The 27,149-nt window shown below is 46.4% G+C and overlaps 1 protein-coding gene across 3 annotated transcripts; it reads left to right on the top strand.

Annotated features, from left to right (window-relative positions):
* The first annotated feature begins 189 nt into the window (after window positions 1-189).
* On the top strand, window positions 190-26,997 carry ints1 (integrator complex subunit 1). Of its 3 annotated transcripts, none has more exons than XM_060038467.1 (47): window positions 190-315; window positions 666-788; window positions 977-1,267; window positions 1,929-2,125; window positions 2,516-2,653; window positions 2,849-3,011; window positions 3,256-3,361; window positions 3,861-4,047; window positions 4,551-4,696; window positions 4,915-5,056; window positions 5,648-5,824; window positions 6,178-6,286; window positions 6,408-6,549; window positions 6,650-6,727; window positions 7,091-7,248; window positions 7,489-7,585; window positions 7,694-7,785; window positions 8,261-8,321; window positions 8,413-8,610; window positions 8,931-9,060; window positions 10,326-10,505; window positions 10,843-10,992; window positions 11,346-11,525; window positions 12,194-12,298; window positions 12,784-12,951; window positions 13,173-13,284; window positions 13,506-13,811; window positions 14,269-14,367; window positions 15,034-15,158; window positions 15,628-15,882; window positions 16,346-16,505; window positions 16,803-16,934; window positions 17,543-17,711; window positions 18,163-18,286; window positions 18,402-18,517; window positions 18,648-18,735; window positions 18,999-19,291; window positions 22,353-22,482; window positions 23,084-23,217; window positions 23,572-23,764; window positions 23,928-24,052; window positions 24,171-24,280; window positions 24,749-24,862; window positions 24,988-25,058; window positions 25,429-25,520; window positions 26,000-26,109; window positions 26,547-26,997. In XM_060038467.1, exons 2-47 carry the CDS (start codon window positions 734-736, stop codon window positions 26,660-26,662), a joined length of 6,624 nt encoding a protein of 2,207 aa, XP_059894450.1. In that variant the 5' UTR covers window positions 190-315; window positions 666-733; the 3' UTR covers window positions 26,663-26,997. The 3 variants fall into 3 exon arrangements, with proteins under 3 accessions (XP_059894450.1, XP_059894459.1, XP_059894470.1); XM_060038476.1 differs by having other exon boundaries at window positions 196-315; window positions 675-788; XM_060038487.1 differs by having other exon boundaries at window positions 196-315; window positions 6,429-6,549.
* Window positions 26,998-27,149: the final 152 nt, after the last annotated feature.

The raw sequence follows: 27,149 nt of genomic DNA, 5'->3' as shown, positions 1-27,149 counted from the left end.
ACTCATTTAAAGCTTTGAATTAAACAATCATAATCAGGAAACTGTTGTTTGCACGTACGAGCTCTGTAGTTATTATCCTTATGAATAATTTGATGAACGACAGACAGAAGTGGACGGACGGGTGATTGTGTAACGCTCCCCTCCAGCAGGGGGTAGTATGAACTATTCTGTTGGTTTCTGACCCGTCAATTGACACGGGGAAGAAGTGAGCTAGCTAACGTACATGTTCTACAAAACATCCGTGGTTGTACTATGAGTTACAAAGAGTGGCTCGAAAGTATTAAATGAAAACATTTTCATATAAAGGAACGAAATGTGAGCAATTTTATGTTTTACTTGTTAGATATGTATGTATATCAAACATATATTAGATCGTAGCGGTTAATTGTAATTTATGACTTTCTTTCTATGCCATAACGTTATGATGTTCTCTTTTCTCTTCTCGAGTTAGGCAAACATACAATTTAAAATTGAATACCAATTTTAGGATTCTGTGATCTATCAGTGGTGTACGATGAGCCAATAGTATTAGATTTACCTCAGTTATCGTGTTCTGCTATTCATTATCACTAGCCTAATAACTCAAAGCTTAGTGTTAGCTGGCCGCTTCCGTAGTTTTCCTTGCGAATGGCTAATATGCTGAGACTTGTTCTTATCGACCAAAATATAAACAGTGTCTGGGAACCTGCTGTGGGTCTGAGGTGAAGGTCGCCTCGCCTAACAACATTGGACCATGAATCGCCCAAAGCCAGCAACACTCAGGCGCCCCAGCGCTGCCAAACCGTCAGGTTTGTCAACAACCCATTTAAAGCTCTATATTCTGTCTGCAGTGTGTCAGTTCTACTGTGTATCTAGCTGACCCATTCCTAGCTCTTTTTACTCAGGACATGTGTTTTATTACTGTTGGCAAAGTAGTGCGGATCAGAAAAATTACAAGTACACACAAGTAAATATTATTTATTGTCATCCACCCCAGGTCACCCTCCCCCTGGAGATTTCATTCCGCTCGGAGCAAAAGGCGGGGGGGAGTCCAAGGCACCTGCCGTCCTTCTGAAGCCAGCGTCCACGGGTACCACCGCCGATCGCAAACGAGAGACGTCCACCGCTCTGCCCTCCTCCTCCTCCGGACTGTCCGGCCTCACCAAGCGGCCCAAGCTCTCCACCACGCCTCCAGTCAGCGCCCTTGGAAGGCTCGCGGAGGTCGCCGCCGTCGACAAGAGGGCCATATCCCCCTCCATTAAGGAACCCTCGGTCATACCCATTGAAGGTATGCGCTTTCTGTGTTTATTCACTGGGGGACCGTAAAGGGTGTAAAACATGAGCTTTACTTTTAATGAATGCACGTATGCATGTTTACGTGAATCCTCATTCATTCAGTGGTCTTTATCTGAAGGCAGAGGTTTTGATGATGACTCAACACAATCTGAGATTATAGTTGATCGTAATACAGTGATAGACAGTGGACCACCAGGTTTCCAATTTCGAGGATCCCTGAAAAAGTAAAAATGATGGACCTGAAGATGTAATGTGATCTACAAGCTTGCAGGGTGTTAATGGTATGTGTAATGATTAAAACAAGATCCATTGGTTACACTTTACAATAAGGGTACATTAATTAACAGTAGTAAATGCAGTAATAAGCTTTAACTAACAAGTAATTATTTTTTTAACTAACGTAATGGTGTTTATGTTACAATCTATTTTATTTGTATAGCCCTTAATCACAGGTACAGTCTTAAAGGGCTTAACAGGCACTATATTTATGACCCCTACCCTAAGCCTAAACTAAGGTATGAATGTTTACATTATTTAATTACCCTAATGCTAATGCTATACGATAATGCTTTTAACTGCAATGACCAATGTCTATTCATGCTTCATTAATGTACCTCTCTTTTAAGTCTCACCGATACATCTTGCTCCCATAGTACCCCCAGCTATTCTGTTGGATGACATCGAGGCCGCTGAGTCGGACGGTAATGACGATCGCATCGAAGGGTTGCTGTGCGGAGCCGTGAAACAGCTGAAGCTGAACCGAGCCAAGCCGGACATCACCCTCTACCTCAGCCTCATGTTCCTGGCCAAGATCAAACCCAATGTGTTCGCCACTGAAGGAATCATCGAGGTGAGTTTTATCACTAGGAATTGTATTGCTGTTGCTGTTGTTTTTGTTTTTTATTTTGTCCTGTGATCTGTCACAACAGCTGCATTCTATTTGTAAGTACATTGAAATTGTAGCTATTGCATAACATGTATTTGTTATTTATATCTGTGCTCTGTCCTCCATTCCAAAATATTTATTTACTCATTGCCTTTTCATTAATATTTCTAAATTTGTGTGTAGATAATTTCTTATATATTGGGACCTTGGCCGATACAGTTCTGAATCTCAAATGTAATATCGTAAACAGGCTAGAAAATAAGACTATGTAAAGTTGACTTATTTAGTTGATGTTCAAATTGTATTGTCAGTATTTTTTTGACTCTCTTTTGTGTTGTGACTCACTCTATGAAGGCGTTGTGCAGCCTGCTACGCCGGGATGCTTCCATCAACTTCAAAGCGAAGGGCAACAGTCTTGTCTCTGTACTGGCTTGTAACCTGCTGATGGCCGCCTATGAAGAGGATGAGAACTGGCCCGAGATCTTCGTCAAAGTAAGAGTCTTTTCACACTGTAAAAATACAATAAGTTATTTTCAAGTTGTATTTATTTAACTATGGTGAAATATGCTTAGAGAGAGAATGGGGTGGGGGTGAGGGAGAGAGAGAGCGTGAGCTTGTTTTGGCAATGAAGAGATGCTTTATTGCATTTGGTATTAATGCTCATGTGGACACTTTGTTTCTGTATAGGTGTACATAGAGGACTCTCTGGGAGAAAGGATCTGGGTGGACAGCTCCCACTGTAAGAACTTTGTGGATAACATCCAGACGGCCTTCGGCACTAAAATGCCCCCAAAGAGCATGCTGCTGCAGGCAGACACGGGCCGAACCGGAGGGGGAGACCTCAGCGCAGGTACATACACACACAAACACACACAGGCACACAAACACACACACACACACACACACACACACACACACACACACACACACACACACACACACACACACACACACACACACACACACACAGGCACAGGCACAGGCACACACACAGGCGCACACACACACACACACACACACGTTAAAGACTAGGGTTTCCCATGCATCTAAACTAATTTTTGATCTGACTGTGTGTTTTTGTTTGTGTGTTTTAGGCAGCAGCCCCCATCCATCCACTCCGGACGAGGACGACAGCCAGACTGAGCTAATGATCGGGGAGGACAAGCTCAGCCCTGAGGACGACGGGCAGGTCATGCCCAGGTACAGGAGCTGGTAGACCCCAACCCCCCCTGCCCCCATGGGAGAGGGGGCTACCTGAAATATAATTTCCAAATAACATTTATTTTTGGTTTTAGCTTCATTTATATTATATTTTTTGCTTGACAATTGGTTAATTATTATCTGTACATTATTTATTTTTCTATAAACACTATCAGTAATAAAAAAATATATATTTGATTGCGTTTCAGCTGGTTTCACCAATTGGTTCCTCCAAATATAACCTCAATATCCTATTGCCATTTTTATTAAATTTCACCTTTTTCCAAAATGACATGCAGTTAACACTAATATTAGCTGCAATCACTGCATACTCTTGCTCAAAGACGCCTACACATGCGCTGCGCACAATGGGACTCAAACCAAGAGGGCCTTTCGGTCAGCAAAGTCGATTAACCCCAAGCCATGACACTGGCCAATCCCATTACGGCACCAATGAGGGAATAAACCCCTCCCCCCTCCCTCCTATGCGTGACGCTAGGTACGAGGAGCTGGCAGAGAGCGTGGAGGACTACGTGCTGGACGTGCTGAGGGACCAGCTGAACCGCAGGCAGCCCATGGACAACGTGTCGCGCAACCTCCTGCGCCTGCTCACGGCCACTTGCGGCTTCAAGGAGGCCCGCCTCATGGCCGTCCAGAGGCTGGAGATGTGGCTGCAGAACCCCAAGGTACCGCCTCGCGCTTCGCCCTGAGATGCACGGATTACGGGGGGCGTCTAAAGTCTTAAAGGGGCAGTTTGTCGAATTTAGTGGTGTCTAGCAGAACGGAAGTGTTTTGAGTAGAATTGAGTATAATATTCATTCAAGTACGTTTCAAGGTAATTAATCCTATGGAAATACGATTTTTGGTCTTTTGTATTGAGTATGATTCAATCTGCAACCACTACGCTAGATGCCAATGTATAAATATTTGCGAATGCAATTTCAGACTGTACTGAAAAAAGTTATAGACACTGGATAGCAATACTTGTTGCCCTACAATCACACTAAATACACATTTTCAAATGTCTGCAGTCTCCTTATTATAATGTCAAGTTGTAAAATGTTTAAAAACTTGACTTTGAATTAAAGCATCTGCTAAATGACCAGATAGTCAGTACAAATTGTCCGAACAGAATACAATCAGCATTTGTGAGAGAACAACAGCAGCAAATCCATCTCTGTGTCCCCAGCTGAACCGACCAGCGCAGGACCTGCTCATGTCCATGTGCATGAACTGCAACACGCACGGCTCAGACGACATGGAGGTGATCTCCGTCCTGATCAAGATCCGCCTGAAGCCCAAAGTGCTGCTCAACCACTACATGCTCTGCGTCAGGTCCGTCCTTTCACGTTGCGTGTCATCCGATGCTCCTTTCAGATCACAGTCCTGTTTGGATGTCTTTTTGATCCGTGATCTAACCACAGCTTTTTCGTATGACACACACACACACACACACACACACACACACACACACACACACACACACACACACACACACACACACACACACACACACACACACACACACACACACACACACACACACACACCAGGGAGCTGCTGAACGCGCACAAAGACAACCTGGGCACCATGGTGAAGCTGGTGATCTTCAACGAGCTGTCCAATGCCCGCAACCCCAACAACATGCAGACGCTGCACACCTTGCTGCTGCACAGCCCCGAGCAGGCCCCCAAGGTGACGGCCGGGCGCCCCGCCTTCCCTTCCCTTTCATTTCAAAAAGCCCATTTTCTCTGGACAGCCCTTAATCCCCAGTTAGGCTCAAAGTGCTTCACGGGCCACATTTTAGGGCACCCCTCTGAACCGAACGACCTAAAGGGAAAGGATAAATGGCCTTCATTATCAAGGAAGAATGCTAGAGAAGGAACGCTCAAAGAAGGATTTGAGTGTAGTGGGTGCCAAAATGGTCACGCATAATGGTTGCATCACAAAATTCCTTTTAAATAGCCGATTAGTGAGAATTTTACCGCCAGATGTGATTATATATTATTACAATATATATTGAAATCAACCCCATAGCGACCAATGACCATGTCCACACAGATGAATGATCGACAGAGAAACCCACCTGCCTAGTGGACTTAACACTTTATGCTGGGTGCTGATCCAGCTGCTTTATCCCACACATTCAGGGTGGGACGCTCTCAATCTCCTGTATGGCCATCAGAATCCCCCCTGGTGGCAAAATGAGGGGATTTCTAACCACCAACAATTTCTAAAAAGGCTGTTGGAACGACTCTTGTGTTTGGGTTCTTCTACACCCTCCAGTTCCTGGCCATGGTGTTCCAGGACCTGCTGACCAACAAGGACGACTACCTGCGTGCCTCGCGAGCCCTGCTCCGCGAGATCATCAAGCAGACCAAGCACGAGATCAACTTCCAGCCCTTCTGCCTCGGGCTGATGCAGGAGCGCAAGGAGACCACCTACACCGAGATGGAGTTCAAGGTGAGCTCTTCTTCAACGGTCCTATGTGGATGAAAAAGGGAACCACAACCCCCCTGACCCCGTACAGGGGTCTGTGATTCAGGGGGTGGCCGGCTCCCCTGGAAACGGTCCCTCGACTCACTTTCACTTTCAATAAGCATATAAACCAATATAAAACTGGGTGATTTTGCAGAGATTTTGCATGCAGTAGCATGATTGTAACCCATAGGGGGAGTCCTCTAGAATAAAGAAAGAAAACGTACGAGTGGGTGCTTTCTTTGAAAGCCTGTCGGAGGGCTGGTGTGGTGGTGTGTGCACATTTCCAACGCATTCTACCCATACGCTCTCTCTCCCTCTCCCCCCTCCAACCCCAGGAGCGTTTTGTTATCCAGGTGACCGACCTGCTCACGGTCTCCATGATGCTCGGCATCACCGGCCAGGTCAAGGAGGCGGGCCTCGCGTGGGACAAAGGCGAGAAGAAAAGTGAGTGATCTGCCTTTGTTTATTTCACCAGCCGCCCCTGAGCAGCGCAGCCTTGTTTGTCCCTTCTGCCGCTTTTGTCCCCTTAAACAAAAAGTCCAATCGCAGTCGTTTGTGACATCAGACTCTTTTGGGGGGATTCCAGATCTGGAGACCCTGCGGTCCTTTCAGAACCAAATCGCCGCCATCCAACGAGACGCCGTGTGGTGGCTTCACACCGTGGTGCCCTCCATCAGTAAAACGGGCGCCAAGGACTACGTGCACTGGTAGGCCATGAGTACATTGAGGCGTTCATGCGCCAAAGGCAGGAACTTACGCTAGCTACAGCTGGTTGTTGATCATCTGCCGTCTTCCCCACATGTTCAGCCTCCACAAGGTGCTGTTCACGGAGCAGCCTGAGACCTACTACAAGTGGGACAACTGGCCGCCGGAGAGCGACAGAAAGTGAGCCTTTCCTATTTTACATTGGGTTGCCCCTGGCACTGAAGCATAGAATGGGGACTATGTGTAGCCATGTAAATGATGAATGATTAATTCATGTATTAAATTAAATACACAGTTATTAAAGGTTCATTAATATTATATATTAGCCGAATCTGAAACCAGCTCCTTATGTGGAACAGTGGATATATATTTGAGTAATATTACATTTGTATTTTGCACGTGTGTATCTATGTTTATTTGATGGTATACAGTTGAATCCCTGGACGAACAAGGTTGCGATTGTGATCAGAAAATGTAATTTAATTCATATGAATGTATGATGTATGATCAACTGCCTCCCCCCCCACCCCCCCCCACCCCCAGCTTCTTCCTGCGGCTGTGCTCTGAGGTTCCCCTGCTGGAGGACACCCTGATGCGCATCGTGGTGATCGGCCTGTCCCGGGACCTGCCCTTGGGGCCCGCCGACGCCATGGAGCTGGCAGACCACCTTGTGAAGAGAGCTGCCGGGGCGCAGTCCGATGGTATGTGGCGGTCTCCTTCTCATGTTTTTCTGTTATTTTCGTAATTTGATATTATATTAGACAGAGAGAGAGACTTGAGAAGCTAGGAGGACTCAAAAGTCAAATGACTGTTGGGGTTTGAGAGAGCAGGACCCATAACCCTAACTGCTCCTGACGGGATGGCTGTTGCCTTGCATGCTGGCTTGCTTAGCGTTGCTGAAGCCCCTCTTAACAGAGCCATATGATCCGCCTCTCCTCCAGATCTGGACGTTTTGAGGGTGGAGAGGATCCAGCTGATCGATGCAGTGCTCAACCTCTGTACCTACCACCATCCGGAGAACATTGTGATGCCTTCTGGGTAACGCTCCGTTCCGTTTGTTAATGTACTGTCATGCTCCTATGAATGCCTGTGTGGATTGGTCATGGACATGGTCATTCATATCAATGCTTCTTTTTTACTTTTAAGGTATCAACCTCCAAATCTGGCAATATCCGCACTCTACTGGAAGGCATGGCTGCTGTTGCTCGTGGTGGCTGCATTCAATCCACAGAAAATAGGTATTCATCATTCATTCATTCATTCATTTGGCTTTTTGACAAAAACCGGCCCAATCTTATATCCGGCGACCCAAACCACAATGCAACCACATCCAGTACATAATAACAAAAAACAACACTATGTTCTTAGCTTGTGTAGTTACAAAGCTAGCGTAATGTAAAGATCACAAAATGCACAGTGAGAATAATATGTGTAACAAAGTTGACCGAAACAAAGAACACACTAGAATTACTGAGTAGTTACTAAGGTACCGGCACAAAGGATCCAATACAAGTCGGCACCAAAATCAAAAAAATAAAACAAAAAACTCAACCCACCCATCCCTGAGGCAATCTGTTTTCCAAAATAAAACAATGATTTGAATCCATCAATCCATGTCATTATCTTTCATTGATTCTGATCAAAGAACGGATCAAATATTACCTCCTTACAAACAACCAAACCCACGTTGTTCCACCTCTCCTTCTCCTCCAGGCTTGGCTGCCTGGGACGGCTACCCCACGCTGAAGATGCTCATGGAGATGGTGATGACCAAGTAAGTGCAAAGAACCTAGCTCCCCGTCATTCCAGAGGGCCCTTCATCCCTCCGCCCGTCCCCTGACCCTCTGCCCTCCGCCTCTCGCCAGCAACTACTCCTTCCCGCCGTGCACGGTGGCCGACGAGGACACCAAGACGGAGATGATCAGCCGGGAGCTGCAGACCTCCCAGCGGGAGAGGCAGGAGATCCTGGCCTTCGAGAGCCACCTGGCGGCCGCCTCCACCAAGCAGACCATCACGGAGAGCAACAGCCTGCTGCTGTCCCAGCTCACCACTCTGGACCCCCAGTAAGAGACCTGGAGGATGGGGGGGAAACCAGCTAGAGACAACGGGCTGTAGGGCAGTGGGATTATGGGATTGGATCAGTGTTATATGTATAATGTATGTGATATGCTGATATCAGTGTATGTGCACAAGATGCTATCAGCATTATGATAATAATGAAATTATACAAATGCATATAGCCAGAACTTAGAAACATGACTTAAATCATGTTCTTATTTATTCTGTTTTTAATGTAAGGTATAGACAGAACTTCAAAACGTGACTCAAGTGTTTCTTCTTTGACATTTATTTCTATTGTTTTGTGTGTTTTTCTTTCCTCCAGGGGACCCCCTCGCCGGCCCCCTCCCTCGGTCCAGGAGCAGATAAAGACCCTGAACACGTCTCTACGCCTGGGCCACCTGCTCTGCCGTAGCCGGAACCCCGACTTCCTGCTCAACATCATCCAGAGACAGGTAGGTACCCCGACTCTTCTCTTTAACGCAAACTAGCCGGCTCCAAGCTGACAGGTAGTCTACTGTAGCCATACTTGATTAAGTTACCTTTCCCCTACCTGCTCCTGTTCAAAAACGTGAGCTAAGTCACACTTTGGATCAAAGTGTCTTGTTAAATAACAAACAGTGAATCTGATGACATGTACTATTAGAATGGGCACCGTACCATTAACTGTATCATGCGTCACATGTGCTATGAATTGAATCTCAATAAGAATTGGCTGGTAATATAAAGGTTAAAAACGGCACCTGTCCTCGAACACTGATACTTACTTAAAATAGATACTAAATATTAGGGCCCGACCGATTTATCGGCCTGCCGATTTAATCGGCCGATTATAGCCTTTTTGAAAATAATCGGCATCGGCCAAAAAGACGCAGATTACAACAGTTTTTTTTTTTAGTTTTTTATTTTATTTTATTTTTTATAAATGTTATTGCGCTTAGTATCCTGCAGATTGCGCTCCTACTCGCCTTGCTAACTAACAACTTTAGCTGGAGTAAAAAAGAGGAGATTGAATTTTACCGTACAACATGAAAGCACGCTCGCTCAGGCAGCTGCGCGCTCACCTCACCAATGTACACAAGACGCGTTGTTTGAGCATGTTGTGCCTGTTTTTCTTTAGGTCCCAGGCCATGTTAATTTGTTATACTGTAGACTCTAACGGTGAGACCATACTGCTCAGCAAGCACGTGTTAGTCACTGCTCACGAGCGCAGCACATTGGGAGTTAGTTATTTATTTTACATTTTACATTACACTCATTTTTTACTGTAAATGCATTCTAAAACACTCAAAGATTCTGCATTAAATTCACATATTCGTCAAAAGTGTTTAAAGTATATTTAAGGTATCAAAAACTACGTTTTATATGTTTTTTTTTTTGTTTTTTTAATCGGCCGATTAAATCGTAATCGTAATTTTTCTCTGAAAATAATCGGCATCGGCATCGGCACTCAAAAATAAATATCGGTCGGGCCCTACTAAATATACTAAAAAAGATAACCAACAGAAGAAATCTGATGAAATAAAGGTAGTCTGAACCTGGTGGTTCGGCCTGTTAGAATCCGAATAGTAGTTCATTGCACCCTGCTTATCTGTTAAGAAGAAAGTTAGAATCTGTGAAAGACAACAAATGGAAGGAGGTGTGGTCCACTGTACCAGTGAACCATGCGCTCGGGTAGGATCTTTAACCTGTTGCTCTCCGTTCGGGGGCTTCTCCACAGGCCTCCTCTCAGTCCATGCCCTGGCTGGCCGACCTGGTCCAGTCCAGCGAGGGGTCCTTGGACGTGCTGCCCGTGCAGTGCCTGTGCGAGTTCCTCCTCCACGACGCCGCCGACGACAACTTTCCCACGGAGGACGAGGATGAGGCAGAGAGCAAGGAGCAGAGGGCCAAGAAGAGACAAGTATGTTACTCTAGTCCTCGTTCATCTGTCATTTTTGTGTTTTCTTTTTGTTCATTCATTTTTGTAATGATGTTGAATATTAAAGATTTTTTGGAAATGACTGAATCAATTGAGAATAAAGAGATTTTCACTGTAACTGATTATATATGAAAGGGTTTCATTAAACCAATATTAAAATTCATCATTTACTATGCTATTCGCTCAGGAGATCATCATATTTGCATAACAAATTTGCGAATCTCTGTGCAAATAAAAGCCCTTCCATCTCTGCGATGGGAGAGAACTGTGCTGTGAAGTTCTCTTCAAAATAAAAGTCCCTTCCCATCCTTCGGAACAGAGGCAGCAGAAGCAGAGGCAGCTGCTGGGCCGCCTGCAGGACCTTCTGCTGGGGCCCAAGGCGGACGAGCAGACCACCTGTGAGGTGCTGGACTACTTCCTGCGCCGCCTCAGCTCCTCCCAGGTGGCCTCACGGGTTCTGGCTATGAAGGTTGGTTTGAGTCTTTAATTCTGACACACTTTTCATCCAAAGCTTCTTAGTGGGGCTAAGAACAATTGAAGCATGCAAACCCATGTTGGAAGAACAATGAATGTATAGCATATTTTTTTTAATGCAAATTTCAATTATAATTCTTTCTGATCCAGAATCGCCTAAGGAATCAGAAAGACAAGATTATTGATTGATAACATATATTTTAAATTAATTTATATATATATATATTTTTTTTTTTTAAAAGTCTTCAAGAGAAGTATCCCCTTCACAATAAAAGCAGGGTACTTTTAGACCACTCGTCCAACCCGCCGTGTGACCACATCCTGACATCATTTCCCACGCACTCGCAGGGTCTGTCGCTGGTCCTGGGCGAGGGGGGTCTGCGGGACGGCGAGGAGCGCGACCAGCCCATGGAGGAGGACTCTGCGGACGCCGAGCTCCTGCCCGGGTACCAGTGGCTCCTGCAGGACCTGCCCAAGCTGCCCCTGTTCGACAGCGTCCGCGGCATGACCTCCACTGCTCTGCAGCAGGTCGCTGATCAACACCTCCTCCCCCCCCCACACACACACACACACACACACACACACTGTCCTTATTAAAGGGAAAACCATAATCTGGGTATTTTGCCGTCATCTGTCCAATTGTGTGCCACCTTCAGCTTCGGCTCTTGATTAATACCCTGACGGGGGATTTCCTCTAACAAGCGGTGCACTCGGTGGGGGTCTGTCAGTTGTATCTGCAATCGCGGCATAACGGTGATTTGATAGCACCATGCCTTAATTAGCACAGTGCTCCGGGAAAGGCTGCCAAAGGGGAATGGAAAGTGCTGCAAATTGCCAGTTGAAGGCACTGTACACAAGCACGTGTGTGCACATGGTGAGGACTGATCCACCTAATTTGGAAAAAACTCCGGATAATATGTTATTTTATATGACGGACAGACCAAATACTCTCAGCCCTCACCACGAGGCTGCAACCCTAATATTGTAATCATAAATTTAACTCAACTCAAGAATCAATATGCCAAGCTTTCACATAGCTACAAAAAGCTGCACAAAAATGTATAGGGTTCAAAATATAATATAATAAATACAAAACAAAAGTACTAAATATAAAACTGTGAAAAACAATGAGGCACATCATGCCAACCTAACCATTTATTATGAAGCTTGCCTGACGCCCTAATGTCACTCTCCAGGCCATCCACATGGAGACGGATCCACAGACCATCAGCGCCTACCTCATCTACCTTTCCCAGCATGCACCGGTGGAGGAGCAGGCTGCACACAACGACTTGGCTCTGGTGAGAGATACCATAAGATGGGATTGTACTTGATTCATCCCAGACAAATTCAGGTGTCACAGCGTATTGTATGGGACATTGATGGAAATTTCAAAACAGAAGAAAATTTAAAGAATAATAAATAAATACATACATTAGACACACATACATTATGAGCCGCAGAAACGTATGAGTAAATGTGTAAAAGTAAATGTATACATTACAGACTGTTGAGATGAACATTATTAACAAATGTAAGTGATGCATCTCTGAGCAAATGCCTTTTCTTTTTTACTTTATTGACTTTATTTTATATATAGCGTTTTTTTTATTGGCCTACCTTTGCACTATTCCCAATTATTTTGCACTATTGTAAATATTACTTATTTTATTTTACCTAATTTTAATCTTATTGCACCGTGGGTCGGAGACAACATTTTGATTCCTCTGTTTTGGAATTGTGAATAAAACAGACTTTGTCTTTGACTGTGTGTGACTCTTTGTAGGACGTGGCGCGTCTGATCGTGGAGCGCTCCACCATCATGAACAGCCTGTTCTCCAAGCACTCCTGCCGGCCTGAGTCGGACGCCGTGCTGTCGGCCTTCCTCATGATCTTCTCCTCCTACATCCGCCGCATGCGCAAGACCAAGGAGGGGGAGGACCTGTACAGCTGGGTGAGCCACCGTCTCCCTGGCTCCAGTTGGACCCTCTTTCTGCTACTTGATTTTGAGCCTTTTTTGCTTTGGTGTCTGGAAAAGCGCTTTATATATTAGATTAGTTTTTATTATGAAATATACACATTTTAAAAGACGTTATGCTTTTAATTTTTTAATTTTTGTATTTATTCAGTAATGTTTTAAACAAATTTTGGGTTGTTCTTGTTGTTATTTTCCAGTCCGAGTCCCAGGACCAGGTGTTCCTGCGCTGGACTACAGGGGAGACCGCCACCATGCACATCTTGGTGGTCCACGCCATGGTCATCCTGCTGACCCTGGGACCACCCAAAGGTAGAGTTCGCACCTCTGTAGTTACGTTTACCTTGAGTCATTTTTGGTGGCGTCTTTGAGCCCAAGCCACTTACAACTGAGGCTGAGAACGCTCAAAACATACAATGTGAAGTAGCCTTAGGAAAAATAAATATAAGGTTGTTAGTCGTAAAAATCAATCAACACTCTGACGAAGAACAAACTCGTTCCTACCACATATGTTTTCCTCCCCCCCGACCCAGGCGAGAGCGACTTCTACGCCCTGCTGGACATCTGGTTCCCCGACAAGAAGCCCCTGCCCACGGCGTTCCTCGTGGACACGTCGGAGGAGGCGCTGCTGCTGCCCGACTGGCTGAAGCTGCGCATGATCCGCTCGGAGGTGTCGCGGCTGGTGGACGCCGCGCTGCAGGACCTGGAGCCCCAGCAGCTGCTGCTGTTCGTGCAGTCCTTCGGCATCCCCGTGTCCAGCATGAGCAAGCTGCTGCAGTACCTGGACCAGGCCGTGTCCCACGACCCGCAGACGCTGGAGCAGAACATCATGGACAAGCGTGAGTGGGCCCCGCGTCACCTTTTTTAATATAGTTTTTTTTATCATTTCGCACATGAGTTGAGGGCTTGAACAAAGTCCTCAACAAATGGAGAGATTTATAGGATTCTTTGTTGATTCGTCAAGGTATTGGTTGATTGTTTTTTGGGGTTTGGCAAGGTCATTTAGTGTAAATAAAATGGCATGTATACTGGCAATTGCCCATCACAACTTAGTCGAAGCAGGATATGCCTGCTTGTCCGACGAGCAGTCAAAATAAAAAACGGAAAGCTACGTAATCGATTGACTTCAATGATGTCATCGACTCATTTCAGCACCACTTTATTTTGTGTTTGTACAAAAATAAACTTGTACTTGTAACTTGTGCTAATGTACTTTTTAACACTTGCATAATTTGGTATGCATTCATTACGTACACGTATCAATCCCCTGTAATATGAGCGTCTGCGTGCCTCCAGACTACATGGCCCACCTGGTGGAGGTGCAGCACGAGCGAGGAGCCAGCGGGGGGCACACTTTCCACGGCCTGCTCAGCGCCTCCCTGGACCCACGCCGAGGTCAGTGCTCACCGGCCCTCTTTGGTTCATGCTGTATTAACACGTTCAATGACATCCCCAATGTATGGCTCGTCTAGTGGTGAGTTTGAGCCCCAGACGAAGAAGGTTTTGGGTTTGAAAGTCAGAAGAATACCTGTAGGCATCTGCTGAGTAAGAGGCCTCAACCTTAATTGCATCTAAATGAATATCTTTAATGTACCAACAGAAATATATTGTTTCTCTTTCTTCTGAAAAATATACTCATTGTAAGTTGCTTTGGATAAAATAATCTGCTCAATGTAAATGTACATGTATCTGAATGTAATGTAAATGCTTTTTTATGGTCCCACGTTCCCTCAACGCAATGACCACGCAGACGCTTCAACGCAGTCGTGAACGTTTATGGGTCTGCGTCGGGTTTTACTAAGCGGACCAATCACAGCCCTTGCTGCTGCGCCGCCTCGACGGAAGGTTACGATTTTTGGGAAGCGCACGTCCGGCCCTTGCGGTGGACACAAGGAGGGTCCGTAAGGACGTAAGGGGTCCGTAACCCCTCTGCGTGGCGGGAACGTGGAACCATAAAAAGCCCTTAAGGATTGGATTCAAGCTAAATTACATGAACATGTTGCTCTGTGCATTGTTGCTTTGTTGTTTCATGCATTTTAACAATACAATATCCCTCCACAGATTCTACTGATGGAGGAAAGGCAAAGGTGACTGTGGAAACTCCCCAAAGTTCAGCAAAGATACGAACAGCCAATCAGATGGCCGTCATTGAACCTACGGATGACCTCACCAGCCTACTTCTGCAGGTAGGACCGTCGGCATTATGTGTGTCCTTGGGTGTCCTTGACATTTAATTGATCAGTAATAATCAGAAATTTGTGAAACTACTGTTATCGTTTTTTTCTTTTAAATCATTTATTTAATGACTTTATAATTACTTTTTTATTGTTAAAAGTGCAGGCCAATATAATTAACCAAGTAGCACCACATTCAATAATACCCAGGGCTTTTAAAGTAGTAATTTAAATGATCCAAAATCCCAATCTGTCCTATTTAGATGAGGCTCAAGGGTAAATATCAGGGAGTGCAAATCAAAGTTAAAGCTAATATGTATGATGTCGTATGATGTTCTGGATCAACATGAATTTCCCTTGGTCGGTTCAGAAGGATTTTTTATTTTTCTAAATTGATAGTCTAATCCAGCTCCCTCCTCCCTTCTGTGTTCTGTTTGTAGTTTATTTGGGCTGATTTATTCTCCTCCACGTGCCTCCCCAGATCTTCCCCCTGAAGGCGGACCCCCGCTGGCCGGGCCCCCCTCCCAGCCAGCTGTCCCTGGCCCTGCAGCAGGCCCTGGCCAAGGAGCTGATGAGGGCCAAGCAGGGCCTGGTCCAACCGGCCGGCCTCGCCTCCAACCTCCTGCAGGCCATGGCGGCTCTGCTCGGCTCCGCCCACGCCGGCCCCGTCGTCGTGGCGATGCACCGCAGCCACGCCCTGTCGTGCCCTCTGATGCGGCAGCTTCACCTCTACCAGGTAGGGAAGGATCGCAGGGTAAACCAGTAACAACCAGAGTTAATCCAGGATAATAGAGACGGCTGTGGTTTCAGGTTTTGACATCAGATTAAGATGACTTGATTGATCCCGGGGACATTGTTTGTGTAACCATAACTCTGCTCAAGATAATAGAACATAGAATGAGTTAGTACTTATTATAGTAGAATAAGGACAAATTATACAAGACAAAAGTGCAATACTAATATAGTGAAAAACAATGTATCAGTAAATTCAATACAATTAGCATACCAAAATACACATACACAGGAGACTATACATAAAGTATGCATATCCATAAATTAAACCTAACTATAAAGTGGCGCAGGAAAATTCAGAGATATGCACATAAACATGAATTGGGTACGGCTTTTGGCCTAATGTGATTCTAAGTTAAACTAATTAAAGTCCCCCCCCCCCCACCCCCCCCCCCCCCCCCCCTCAGCGCCTGGTGACCCAGGACGGGGCGTTCTCCTCCCTGTTCCTCAAGGTGGTGGTGGAGATGCTCACCTGGCTGGAGAACCCTGCGGTGGAGGCAGGGCCCCTGAAGAGCCTCCTCAAGTCCTTCGCCGGGCAGTACTCCCACAAGCACCGACTCAGTGACGGTGAGGAACGCTCCTCGCACTCCACCTCACAAGAGTTGATCCCTTTGGTTGCTAGTTGTTTAGTTCACTAGTTGTTACTGCGGTAGTACGTTATCCAGCAGGTTAACTATTGAGTTAATTTAGTTATTTAGAAGGACCGCTAGCTAGCTTGTCAGATAGCCAATTGGCTAGTTAGTTGAATAGTTAGCTTGGCAGTTAGATATGTTGTTATTTTTATTATTGTTATTATATAACCTGTGTGTGTGTGTGTGTGTGTGTGTGTGTGTGTGTGTGCACGCGCACGCTTTTTACATACAGTTCGAGCAGGTTTCCTCCACCTTGCAGAGGCCTTGGCGTACCGGCGTGACAGCGAGGTTGCGGTCAGAGCCGTGATCGACATGCTGAAGGCCGGGGAGAGATGCAACCCAGAGGCTGAGCTCATAGGCAAAGGTAGGCTTTAACCCCACCGTGTGGCCCCCTGGCCGACCCTTGTAAAGGAGCTGAAGGTGAGATTTAAGACCTATGATTATTGCTCAGAAATTGCCCCAGCCATCCGCCCGCTATTAGTGAGTTTATTGCTCTGTGGAATATCTGCTTTGGTTTACTTCGTGTCTGCCTCTGTATGAGACAATTTGAGTTGGACCGCAGGGCATCTTTTCCCTGATTGGTCCAGGGATCCATCTTGCCTGTCAATCACAGGTGTGTGATTGCAACCCTTCTCAATGGCGGAGAAACGTAGGGAGGGCAGGAGCAGAGAGGGAGTGGACTTTTTTGGTTGTTCATTTTCAAAGTCGTCTCTCCACCTCCCTCTTAAATCATTTCTGCTGCGCCTTTAAGCTGAGTTAGTGATGCGTTTTTTTACACGATAATGTCAAACAAGCTTTTGATCTGGTTACCGGTAAATCAGCTGGTCTAATTGAAATAATGAACTGCCCATGGTGATGTAATGAACTGGTACCAAGCAGAGGCAAAGATGATTCAATAATGGCAACGTGAAAAGTGACTAATGATTTGTTAATTGTAAGCGATTAGCATTAAGCATGTCTTCGGTGAATTAGTGTTGCAGGGGCTGATGGAGACGAAGTCGCCCTATCTGGAGGAGCTCCTGTCTCTGCTAATGACCATCGGCACCAAGAATGGGACAGCCGGTCCTGTTGCCATGGTGATTTCACTATTGCTCCGGGAGACAGAGGAGCTGGCTGTGAAGAAAGAGGGGGAGTGCAACAAGTGAGTGCCACACGTCTAATAGTCCCATCGGGTGTTGGTTCAGTGGATGAACCAAGCCTTTATTGGGTTAGTTATGTCACAACGTTGCTTTTCTCAATTAAACCTTAGAGATTCAAATGACATCGTCGGGTTGCAGTTACCGCTGAATTTATTTTCTGCATGAGTAGCTAACAAATATATATGCTCTGAGTGCTGACTTCTTCAATGACTACTGGTTAACTTGGTCTAGTGCCTGGTTAAGGGACTTGAACTGTGTTAACGAAACGTGATAGCATTCCATCCATCACCAATCATCGATGAAGCTTGTTATTAAGAGCAGCTATAGGGTCATTCAATGCAAATTCAATCCAGATGTTCAGTCTGTGTATTGTTGGTTTAATATTCTATGCATTATGCAGAAAAAGGTTCAGCATTTCACTAACTCACCTTATGATCGGCCCCTTTCCTGCAGCTCGGAGGTGAGCCAAACCGGGCTCAGCTCGGGTCTGTTGGTGGACTGGCTGGAGCATCTGGACCCCGAGGTGACCTCCGTTTGCCCAGACCTCCAGCAGAAGCTGCTGTTTGCCCTCAACAAGGTACAACCATTCATCTACAGTCCTATACTGTCCCCCTATCTCTTTACCATCATATGATTACAAATGTATTTATTGTTTTTCGGGCTAATGCATCGTTCATGGGATCCCACTCCAGGGCCGTGGAACCCCTTCCTACAGACCCTACCTGCTGGCCCTGCTCACCCACCAGTCCAACTGGTCCACCCTGCTGCAGTGCATCAGCGCCGTGCTCAGCAAGCGCAGGGACCAGAGGTAGGGCTGGCTGGAAGGAATAATGCCGGGATGAACAAGCTTTCATCATCCTTCAATGGAGGAGGAGGATTATTCTCAATGTGTGTGTGTGTGTGTGTGTGCGTGTGTGCGTGTGCGTGTGTGGTACCAGACTGGACCCTTCGCCTGCCCTGGACTTCCTGTGGGCCTGCAGCCACATCCCACGCATCTGGCAAGGCCGTGACCAAAAGATTCCTCAGGTAGGAGTCGAGGTTAGGCAGTGTGGTTATTGTGAATTAACGTCATGCAACCGTTTTCTGCAATAAATATGATCAATTGTAATACGTTTTAAGGTTTACATATCCTCATCTTGTGAAATGAGGCATCACATTTTTGCATCACTATTGTCCACAATATGATTATGGGAAAGACGACGATGATCAAAAGATGACCACAGAAACCCAAATGAACCCGCCGTTAAACGGCGTAGCCTGACCACCGCTCTCCCTCTCTCCGTCTGCAGAAGAAGGCGGAGGAGTTTGTCCTGCGGCTGAGCTCGGAGGAGCTGGTCAGCCTGGTGGATCTGATCCTGCTGGAGTCCGAGTTGGCCACCTCCACCCCTGCCGACGAAGCCACCACCACCACCACCACCGCCACCGCCACCACCACCAGCAGCAGTGGGTCCCCGGACCAGACGGCCTGCTCCCTGATCCAGTCCCGGCTGCCCCTCCTCCTGTCCTGCTGCAGCGCCGACGTGGACCTCATCAGGATGGTGTGCGAGTACCTCATCAGCTGCACCAAGAAGTGGGGCGACAGGTAGGCCTGGTTGGTGGTGGTGGTGGCTGTGATGGCGGTGGTGGTGGTGGCGGCTGTGATGGCGGTGGTGGTGGTGGCGGCTGTGATGGCGGTGGTGGTGGTGGCGGCAGCACAACTGTATTTTTCCCTTCTTTTCATTACCCGCCACTTTTCAAAAGTTTCTCGTCTTGGATAAATCAAGTTTATCTTAATCTAAAACACTTGGATCCACGTGTCACTTTTCACTGCGCCTTTTTTTTTTTCTTTTGTCTAAATGTATGCAATTTACTATGAATATAAAATATATATATAATAATATAAATATCTTTAGCAGAGGTATCATGCTCCCTTTGGTCTGTGCCGCCCCGTTGGCAGGAACATTCAATGAGAGGAGACCTTCAGGCGATTGAGCAGGTCCTCTCTAATGCTAGCTCTGGACAGAGAGGCCGGAGTGTGAAAAGGGTTGATAGTCTCTCTTGAAGCCAATGCTGCTTCTGTTACTGTCACAAGTCATTCAGCAGACACCCTCATCCAAAGTCTGCTAAAGGAGGCCCTACAGGTAGTGGCTGCAGTCCTCGGGGATCGAACCCAGAACCTCCCCGGCTGGGTGTCAAACACCCTAGCGCGTCCACCAATGGGATAATCCGCATCAGCGTCTGTTTGTTTTCTAATCATTTGCAAATACACATGCTTAACATATTTCATAGCCCTATATCGCTTGCCAACGTGCTAACAAGCCGTACGGTTTGACACGCGTTTCATTTTTTCCCGCTTTGTCTAATGAGCCACACACACCCGGACCGACCTCCTCCCCGCTCGCATTAGAGTGCGACGAGAGGGGGTGAAAAAGGGAGCACACTAGTTATAGTTCCTCCGTCTCTCGGCCCCGGTGAACTTTGCAGACTCCCCCCTTCCATCAAGCCCACGGCCGCGGCGCAGGCAGAACTCGATAATTAGCTCTATTGGTGTGAAATTAGGGAGCAGCCCGAGACGTCTGACAAAACCAGGATCCCCTTTAAAACAGCTCAGTGTGTGTGTGTGTGTGTGTGTGCGTGCGTGTGTGTAGTAATAATAATAACGATGAAGCCGAGGGGATTAGACAAGCCACGAGGGCTCACAAACACCCTGCTCGCCTTGTGTTGCGAGCCCCCCCCCCCTGTAAACCAGACCGGGCCTGCCGCGGAGATCAGGGGGGCATGCTTTCTTCCTCATGGTGGAGAGCACGTCTTGGGTGCGCTATAAAGCGCTTTAACGAGAGATACTTTTGGCCAAGGTCAAGCGAAATGAGCTTTGGAATTACACTATTTTAAATGCAGCTCAGCGGACTTGGGAAGAAAGGAAAAAGCAGGGCTGCTGTGTGTAAATCCATCTCAAAGGAGAAGGGTCGGCTGGCTCTTGTGCGGAATAAGCAGTTGTTTGCGCTGAAAGCACTCTGCGTGCTAATGCCAAACACACGGATGAGGTTGCTTGTGTTTATTCTGACGTCTTAATCGACTGCTGTACAAGGTGCGAGGACGTTCTTTGTCAAGGTTGTGTGCAACTTATGCTTAAATGGGAAGCTGGTGGTAATTAGGTCTTTGGTTCTGCGTGGACTACAGTGTCCCGTAAGGCGATCAGAGGCTTGAGGCCGTAGGATGATTGGATGAGCGCAAATGACATCGTTTGTGGATTGAATTTGTCTGTATGAGGCTATCAAGACTTTTTGCATAAACGATAGTGGTGCACTCATCCCCGTGTCCCCGACTGGAACCAAAGAGAAAGGCACTGTCATGCTTTGTGATCTCGTCGTTTGTTAGTTGGGGGGGAGACAACGCTGTATGGATTTTCCATTGCAGAGAGCGAATAAAGGGGAAATTACCGTACCGAATGGTAATTTCTCGGAAATGGCCACATCATTCCACTTTAGGAAAATTAGACCAATAAAACTTATTTGGGTGAAATAAAGAAACACTCTCTACTTGGGCACCAAATAATTTAGTTCTGGCCAGACCAGACTAGCCGCACACTATTGATGGCACAATCGGAATTGAATCTCCATAATAATAAATAACGTACTTATAGTAAATAATACACTAGGCACAAGGGGTAATAAGGTTTCTAAATGGGCCATCAATCAGAAGACAAGTACCGTTTTAAGAAAAGAACAAGCATTAAAAAAAGAGACAACTGTTAAGTTAAATTTGTTTAATCAGCCGGTTAATTCGGAGGCTCTTCCTGCGTTGTATCTCCACAACCACAGACACCCCATAATGTACATCACTTCCTCGAGTGTGATGAGCAAAAATCTCATATGCTCTTTGGTCGTGAGAGATAAGGTAAAGCATGACAAGTTCAAGAGTGTTTGTTGCACACACGCAAGATGCACGCACGCACGCACGCACAAACACAGCACTGTATTTCAAAATGAATCAGTTTGGCTTGGTCCTGGTGGTCTTCCTCAACAAACAAACACCTCAGTTCACATGGAAGAGGACCACATTTGAATTGATTTGTCGTGCGACTGCTTGGTCACCAATGGGGAGTTAATATATAGACACCAGGGTGAACCGACTTTGCTACTTAACGGACTTGAGTGTGATAACCGAACTAAACATCAAAGACGCATTAATAGGAAGCAGCAGATGCCACGCCACTGCTCTAGAGGTAGTGGTTGTAGTCTGTGAACACTGATGCAGGTGAATAGTTAATAGTGAAAGAGCGTTGTTGTGACGATACACCCCCTTGTCTTTCTCTTCATGCACTTTCCACGATGCATTTTTTTGCACTTTGCACTTTTTTAAAGTATCTATTTTTATTTTATTACTTCATTTTATTGTATGTTTGCTTTAGCTTTCTGCTAAATCTTAAACACATTGCACTTTCTTTTTAACTTTGCCTTTGTTTTCCTTTACTTATCTCTTTTCTTATATTGTATGACTGTGTTTCAATGTGAAGCACTTTGAGTCGGCCTCGCGTATAACAAAAAGTGCTACATAAATAAAGCTGCCTTGCCCTGCCTTCATTTCGAAAAGAATGCATTTGTATTTGAACTTGCAGTCGATCGCCCCGGCGTCTCTCTCTCTGTCTCCCTGTGGTCCTTCAGTGCGATGAGTAAGCGTTGTCAGAGTCTGCTGCTGCAGATCTACCTGCAGTCCCCCGAGGTCCTGCAGCACGTCACCCTCCCGGACGACACCTGGAGCAGCGGGGGCGTGGCCGACGGCACCACCTGCAAGGTGAGACCTGTTGGTCACGCATGCATGCACAATGGCATGCACACACACACACGCACACACGCACGCACGCACGCACGCACGCACGCACGCACGCACACACACACACACACACACACACACACACACACACACACACACACACACACACACACACACAGGGGTTCACACGCAGGCAGACACACTGGCGCAAACACGCGCACGCACAGACATGCACGCAGACACACACCCAGGCACACACACACACATACACACACACAAACAGAGGCGTACTCACACACAAACAGAGGCGAGCCCACACGCACACAAACAGACGCGCACACACAGGCCCACTCACACACTCACAACGCACACAGTTTTCTTTCGAGTACCGGATCTCTCCGTTATTTAATCCTACTTCTAAACACGATCTGAAACCAAACAAGAACTTAATGATGTATTTAATTAAAATAGGGTTATAATATTCCCTGTGGATCTGTAAGGATTATCCCGATTCCCCGCCACATCACCCCATTATATCGTCTCTCCGCTGTGTGTTTGCCAGCTGGATGTGTTCCCATCCCCACACCTCATCGGGACGTCTGTGTACTGTGTGTCTCCTCAGATGGACGTGCTGGTCCATCGGCTGGTCTCGCTGCTCGCCGAAACGGGAGAGTCCAAGTCTGCGGAGAGCCGCATGTCAGACGCCAACCTGGCCTGCAGGAAGCTGGCCGTCTCCCACCCCGTGCTCCTACTGCGGTACGGTTCCCTCTGGATGGAGTTAGGGTCCTAGTGCCTTCCACTACAATGTGGACGCATAGATCGATGAATGGGCGACTTGATAAATACCAGTGTAGAGTTAAGGTCTCAACCGCAGCTTGCAATCAAACCCAAGTCCACTCAAATAAGTATGTGAAAGGATGATATAATAATCAAAATTAAATGTGTTGTATCGGTATTTACGTAGAATTTGACTTTGTAAACACATATTAAAATACGTACAAACAAATTAGTATTCCGGACTTCTGTTTTCTAATCCAGTATGCGTGCGTCTGCTGTTATTGGCCGGGTTTTGACCCGCCTCTTCCTCTGGTGAACTCCTCCTCTCCGCAGGCACCTGCCCATGATCGCAGGGCTGCTGCAAGGCCGCATGCACCTCAACCTGCAGGAGTTCCGCCAGCACAACCACCTCACCTTCTTCACCAACGTGCTGGCCATCCTGGAGCTGCTGCAGCCGCTGGTGTTCCACGCCCACCACCAGAGGGCACTGCAGGACTGCCTGCTCTCCTTCATGAGGGCCCTCAAGGTGGGCCCACGCTTTATTTGTGGAAACACGAATATCTTTTTCTTTTTTTTTTTTCATGTTTTTGTATTTTTTTCATGTTTATTTTGTATTAAGACAGGATTTGAATTTGTTTGCATCCTCGATTCTATGTCATGTCTGTTAAATGTTTGTGTTTTGTGTGTAGAACTTCCAGCGCAGCCGTTCCCCTTTGCTTTTCATCAACAAGTTCCTTCAGTTCACGCAAAAATACATTACCCACAATGCAGCGGCAGCGGTGCCTTATCTACAGAAGCACTCGGACATATTGCAGTGAGTTCATGGACACACAAGAACCGAGTCGTGCTCTGCCCTTAGGGGATGAATATGTCAGGCACATTATAACCAATGCACTTTTAATGGACTGCTTTTGCATTGTTCTTCCGAACAGGGCTTTGTGCTCGGAGAACCCACACCTGGGGCAGCTGAAGTCTCTGCTGGCTGGGCTCACTCTGCCTGTAAAGAGCTGCTCAGCAGACAGCAACGCTGATGACGGGGATGGTAAGCACAACTACAATACCCACAATACCTCTGGTACTGTCAACAAACTAACTTAAGTTTGTTGTATTATTATTGTTGAGTTGATTGAATGGTTTGATTATTCCCAGCTTCCTCTTTGAATCACTTTTGAAGTGATTCAAAGTGTCTGCGGAATATAATCTTAAGGTCAATGTTGAAAAACCTTAACTGCTCTTTTATTCTAATAGTTTTGAAGCACATCTTCAAAACGTTACCCTTCATATTATCATGGCATCTAAAATATTTGCCTTGGGCACCGAGACATTTTGCCCTGTTTTTGCATTGTACTGGGATGTATTTGTATTTCACTGAATTGACATGGCTTAACTGTGTGTGTGTGTGTGTGTGTGTGTGTGTGTGTGTGTGTGTGTGTGTGTGTGTGTGTGTGTGTGTGTGTGTGTGTGTGTGTGTGTGTGTGTGTGTGTGTGTGTGTTGCGGTGCTCCTTCTAGATGAGCCCACCGGCGGCGCCCTGCCCCTGGTCAACATCTCGGCCTCCGTGACCCTGACGGCCGGGGACATGACCCTGTACCTGAAGAAGATATCCCGAGGGGAGGCGGTGGAGGGTAACCCTGGCAACACACAGCCATTAGGGCCCACACCCTGTAGACTGGGCCCCGGTCCCCTTACCTTCATGGTGCAGCGCTGCCAGGGGGCCTCGTCTCTAACCTGTGGGCTCTTGGTTCTACAGATGTGCTGGAGGTGCTGACCGAGGTGGACGACAAGTCCCGAAGGAGTCCCGAGATCATTCAGTACTTCACCGTGAGTCCCCTCCCCCAGTTATACACTCGTTCATCCATCCAGACGGTCAACTGACCGTATCGTCATTCATTCATCCGTTGGTCCATTCATTCAGCCCGCCATCGAGTCAATTCATCCAGTCATCCTGTCATCAACAGTCATCCATTCTTCCAGTCACCGATTCATCTACTCATACAGCCATCAGTGCAAATAGCCAATATAATTATAAAAGGGCATTTCTGCATCTCTGATGTCTGCATGTGTTTCATGCGTGTGCGTGTGTGTCATGCGCATGCGTGTGTGTGTGTGTGCGAGTGTGCGTGTGTGGAGCACCCCCGCCCCCCCCCCCCCCCCCCCCCTCACATTGCTTTGTGTTGACGGTTGCTCCCAGAACGACCTCCAGAGGCTGATGATGTCGTCGGAGGAGCTGTGCAGGAACATGGCCTTCAACCTGGCCCTGCGCTGTATCCAAGGCAACCCCCGGTGAGTGGCCCATCCTCCTCGTGTGTGTTTCTTTGTGTGCCTGAAGAACCAAGAAGGTTGATGGTCATTGTTCAAAGGGAGAAAGTTTGGGAGGATAGCATTTGTGCTTAGGGTTTTTGAAACCCAATGTCTGCCTTCTACCTGTAGGCAACCCTGAGAATAGACGCTGAGACCCAAGCAACTCTTTAATGAGGAGTGTGTGTGTGCGCTCCTTTCTGTCACAGCAATCAAATGACCCTTCACCATAAACCAACGTATCCATACGTTTTGTATGATCTGTATGATCGATATTTTGCTCCAGGTTGCTATTTGTTGGTAGTTTAGGTTTGGTTGAAGGAGTGGCTGTTGAGTTGTTGTGCTCTGGACGTTCTGAGTTAGAACAGCGCTCCACGTCACTCAGCCTGTCAACGCGTTGCCACACTGTGCAGCTATGAGTCAATCGGTCCGTAACGTGACGGGATGCTTTCTCTCGCTCACAGACTGGCGAAAGACTTCCTCCCCACCTTCATGTACTGCATGGGCAGCGGGAACTTTGATGTGGTGCAGACGGCACTCAGGAATCTTCCGGAATATGTGCTCCTCTGCCAAGGTAAGGACAACACACCGTTTAGTCACGTTCACCAAACAAACTCCAGCGAGCAAACGCCTACCCCGCCAATTGAAAACATAACCAAAATGTTTTGATTTAACTTCTAAATACAGTACTCATTTATACAGGTTTTTTGGTGCTAAACAGCATTAACAACTGCTTAGCAAGGATAACAAATCACGTAGAGCCAGGACTTATATTAAATAAGAGTAAAGCAAAATCTCAATCACAGAGGTACTTTGGATGATGTACAATAATCAACAGAGAAACCATTAGGGTTTGAGACGAAAGCTAAAATACAATAAACTTAAATAACTTAGCAGACACTTTGATCCAAAGAAAGAAAAAAGTGTTTTAAGAGGATGTCATCATGCCCATAACGTGTCGTTGTATGTCCTTGCCTCCCCCCCCCTCCCCCCCTCCCCCCCACCCAATAGAACATGCAGACATATTGCTCCACAAAGCTTTCCTGGTGGGCATCTATGGACAAATAGACACCAGCGCCATGATCGCAGAAGCCATGAAGGTCCTCCGCATGGAAGCTACAACGTAACTACTACAGACAGAACTCCTCTGATCGTCTGCTGTAAACCAGTGTCGTTATAGCGTTTGTTTTTTGTTTATTTCCCATTTCACAAGGAGATTTGTTATTCCTCTAGTTCTGCTTAATTTTAGGTGTGTAAGCAAAACTAAATGAAAACCTTTTTTTATCACACTTGTTAGCCTTTGGTACTTTCCTATTCACTTCGGTTTTATGAGACCAACATTTTCAAAATTGCAAAGTTAAAATACTGCTTGAAAGTTAAATTGCTCTTTTTATTTTTAAGGGATGTTGGATGCATTGCAAATATAAAAAAATAAAACAGTTCCTTTGTGTGTCGCTCCGCATTTCAGAAGTTAGATTTACGAAACCCTCAAATCGCACACATTAAGCAAACGGGAAATGCAATGTATTGAGCTTTGAACTTTGCTATTTACATCAGAAGAAAATGACAAAAGGCCAATGTTTGTATTTAGCATTGGGTACTTAATCTCATAAA

The sequence above is a fragment of the Gadus macrocephalus genome, chromosome 2 (genome assembly GCF_031168955.1).
Source record: "Gadus macrocephalus chromosome 2, ASM3116895v1".
NCBI classification, from domain to species: domain Eukaryota; kingdom Metazoa; phylum Chordata; class Actinopteri; order Gadiformes; family Gadidae; genus Gadus; species Gadus macrocephalus.
The sequence above is the reverse complement of the archived record's forward strand: the minus strand, read 5'-3'. Positions and strand labels throughout refer to the sequence as shown.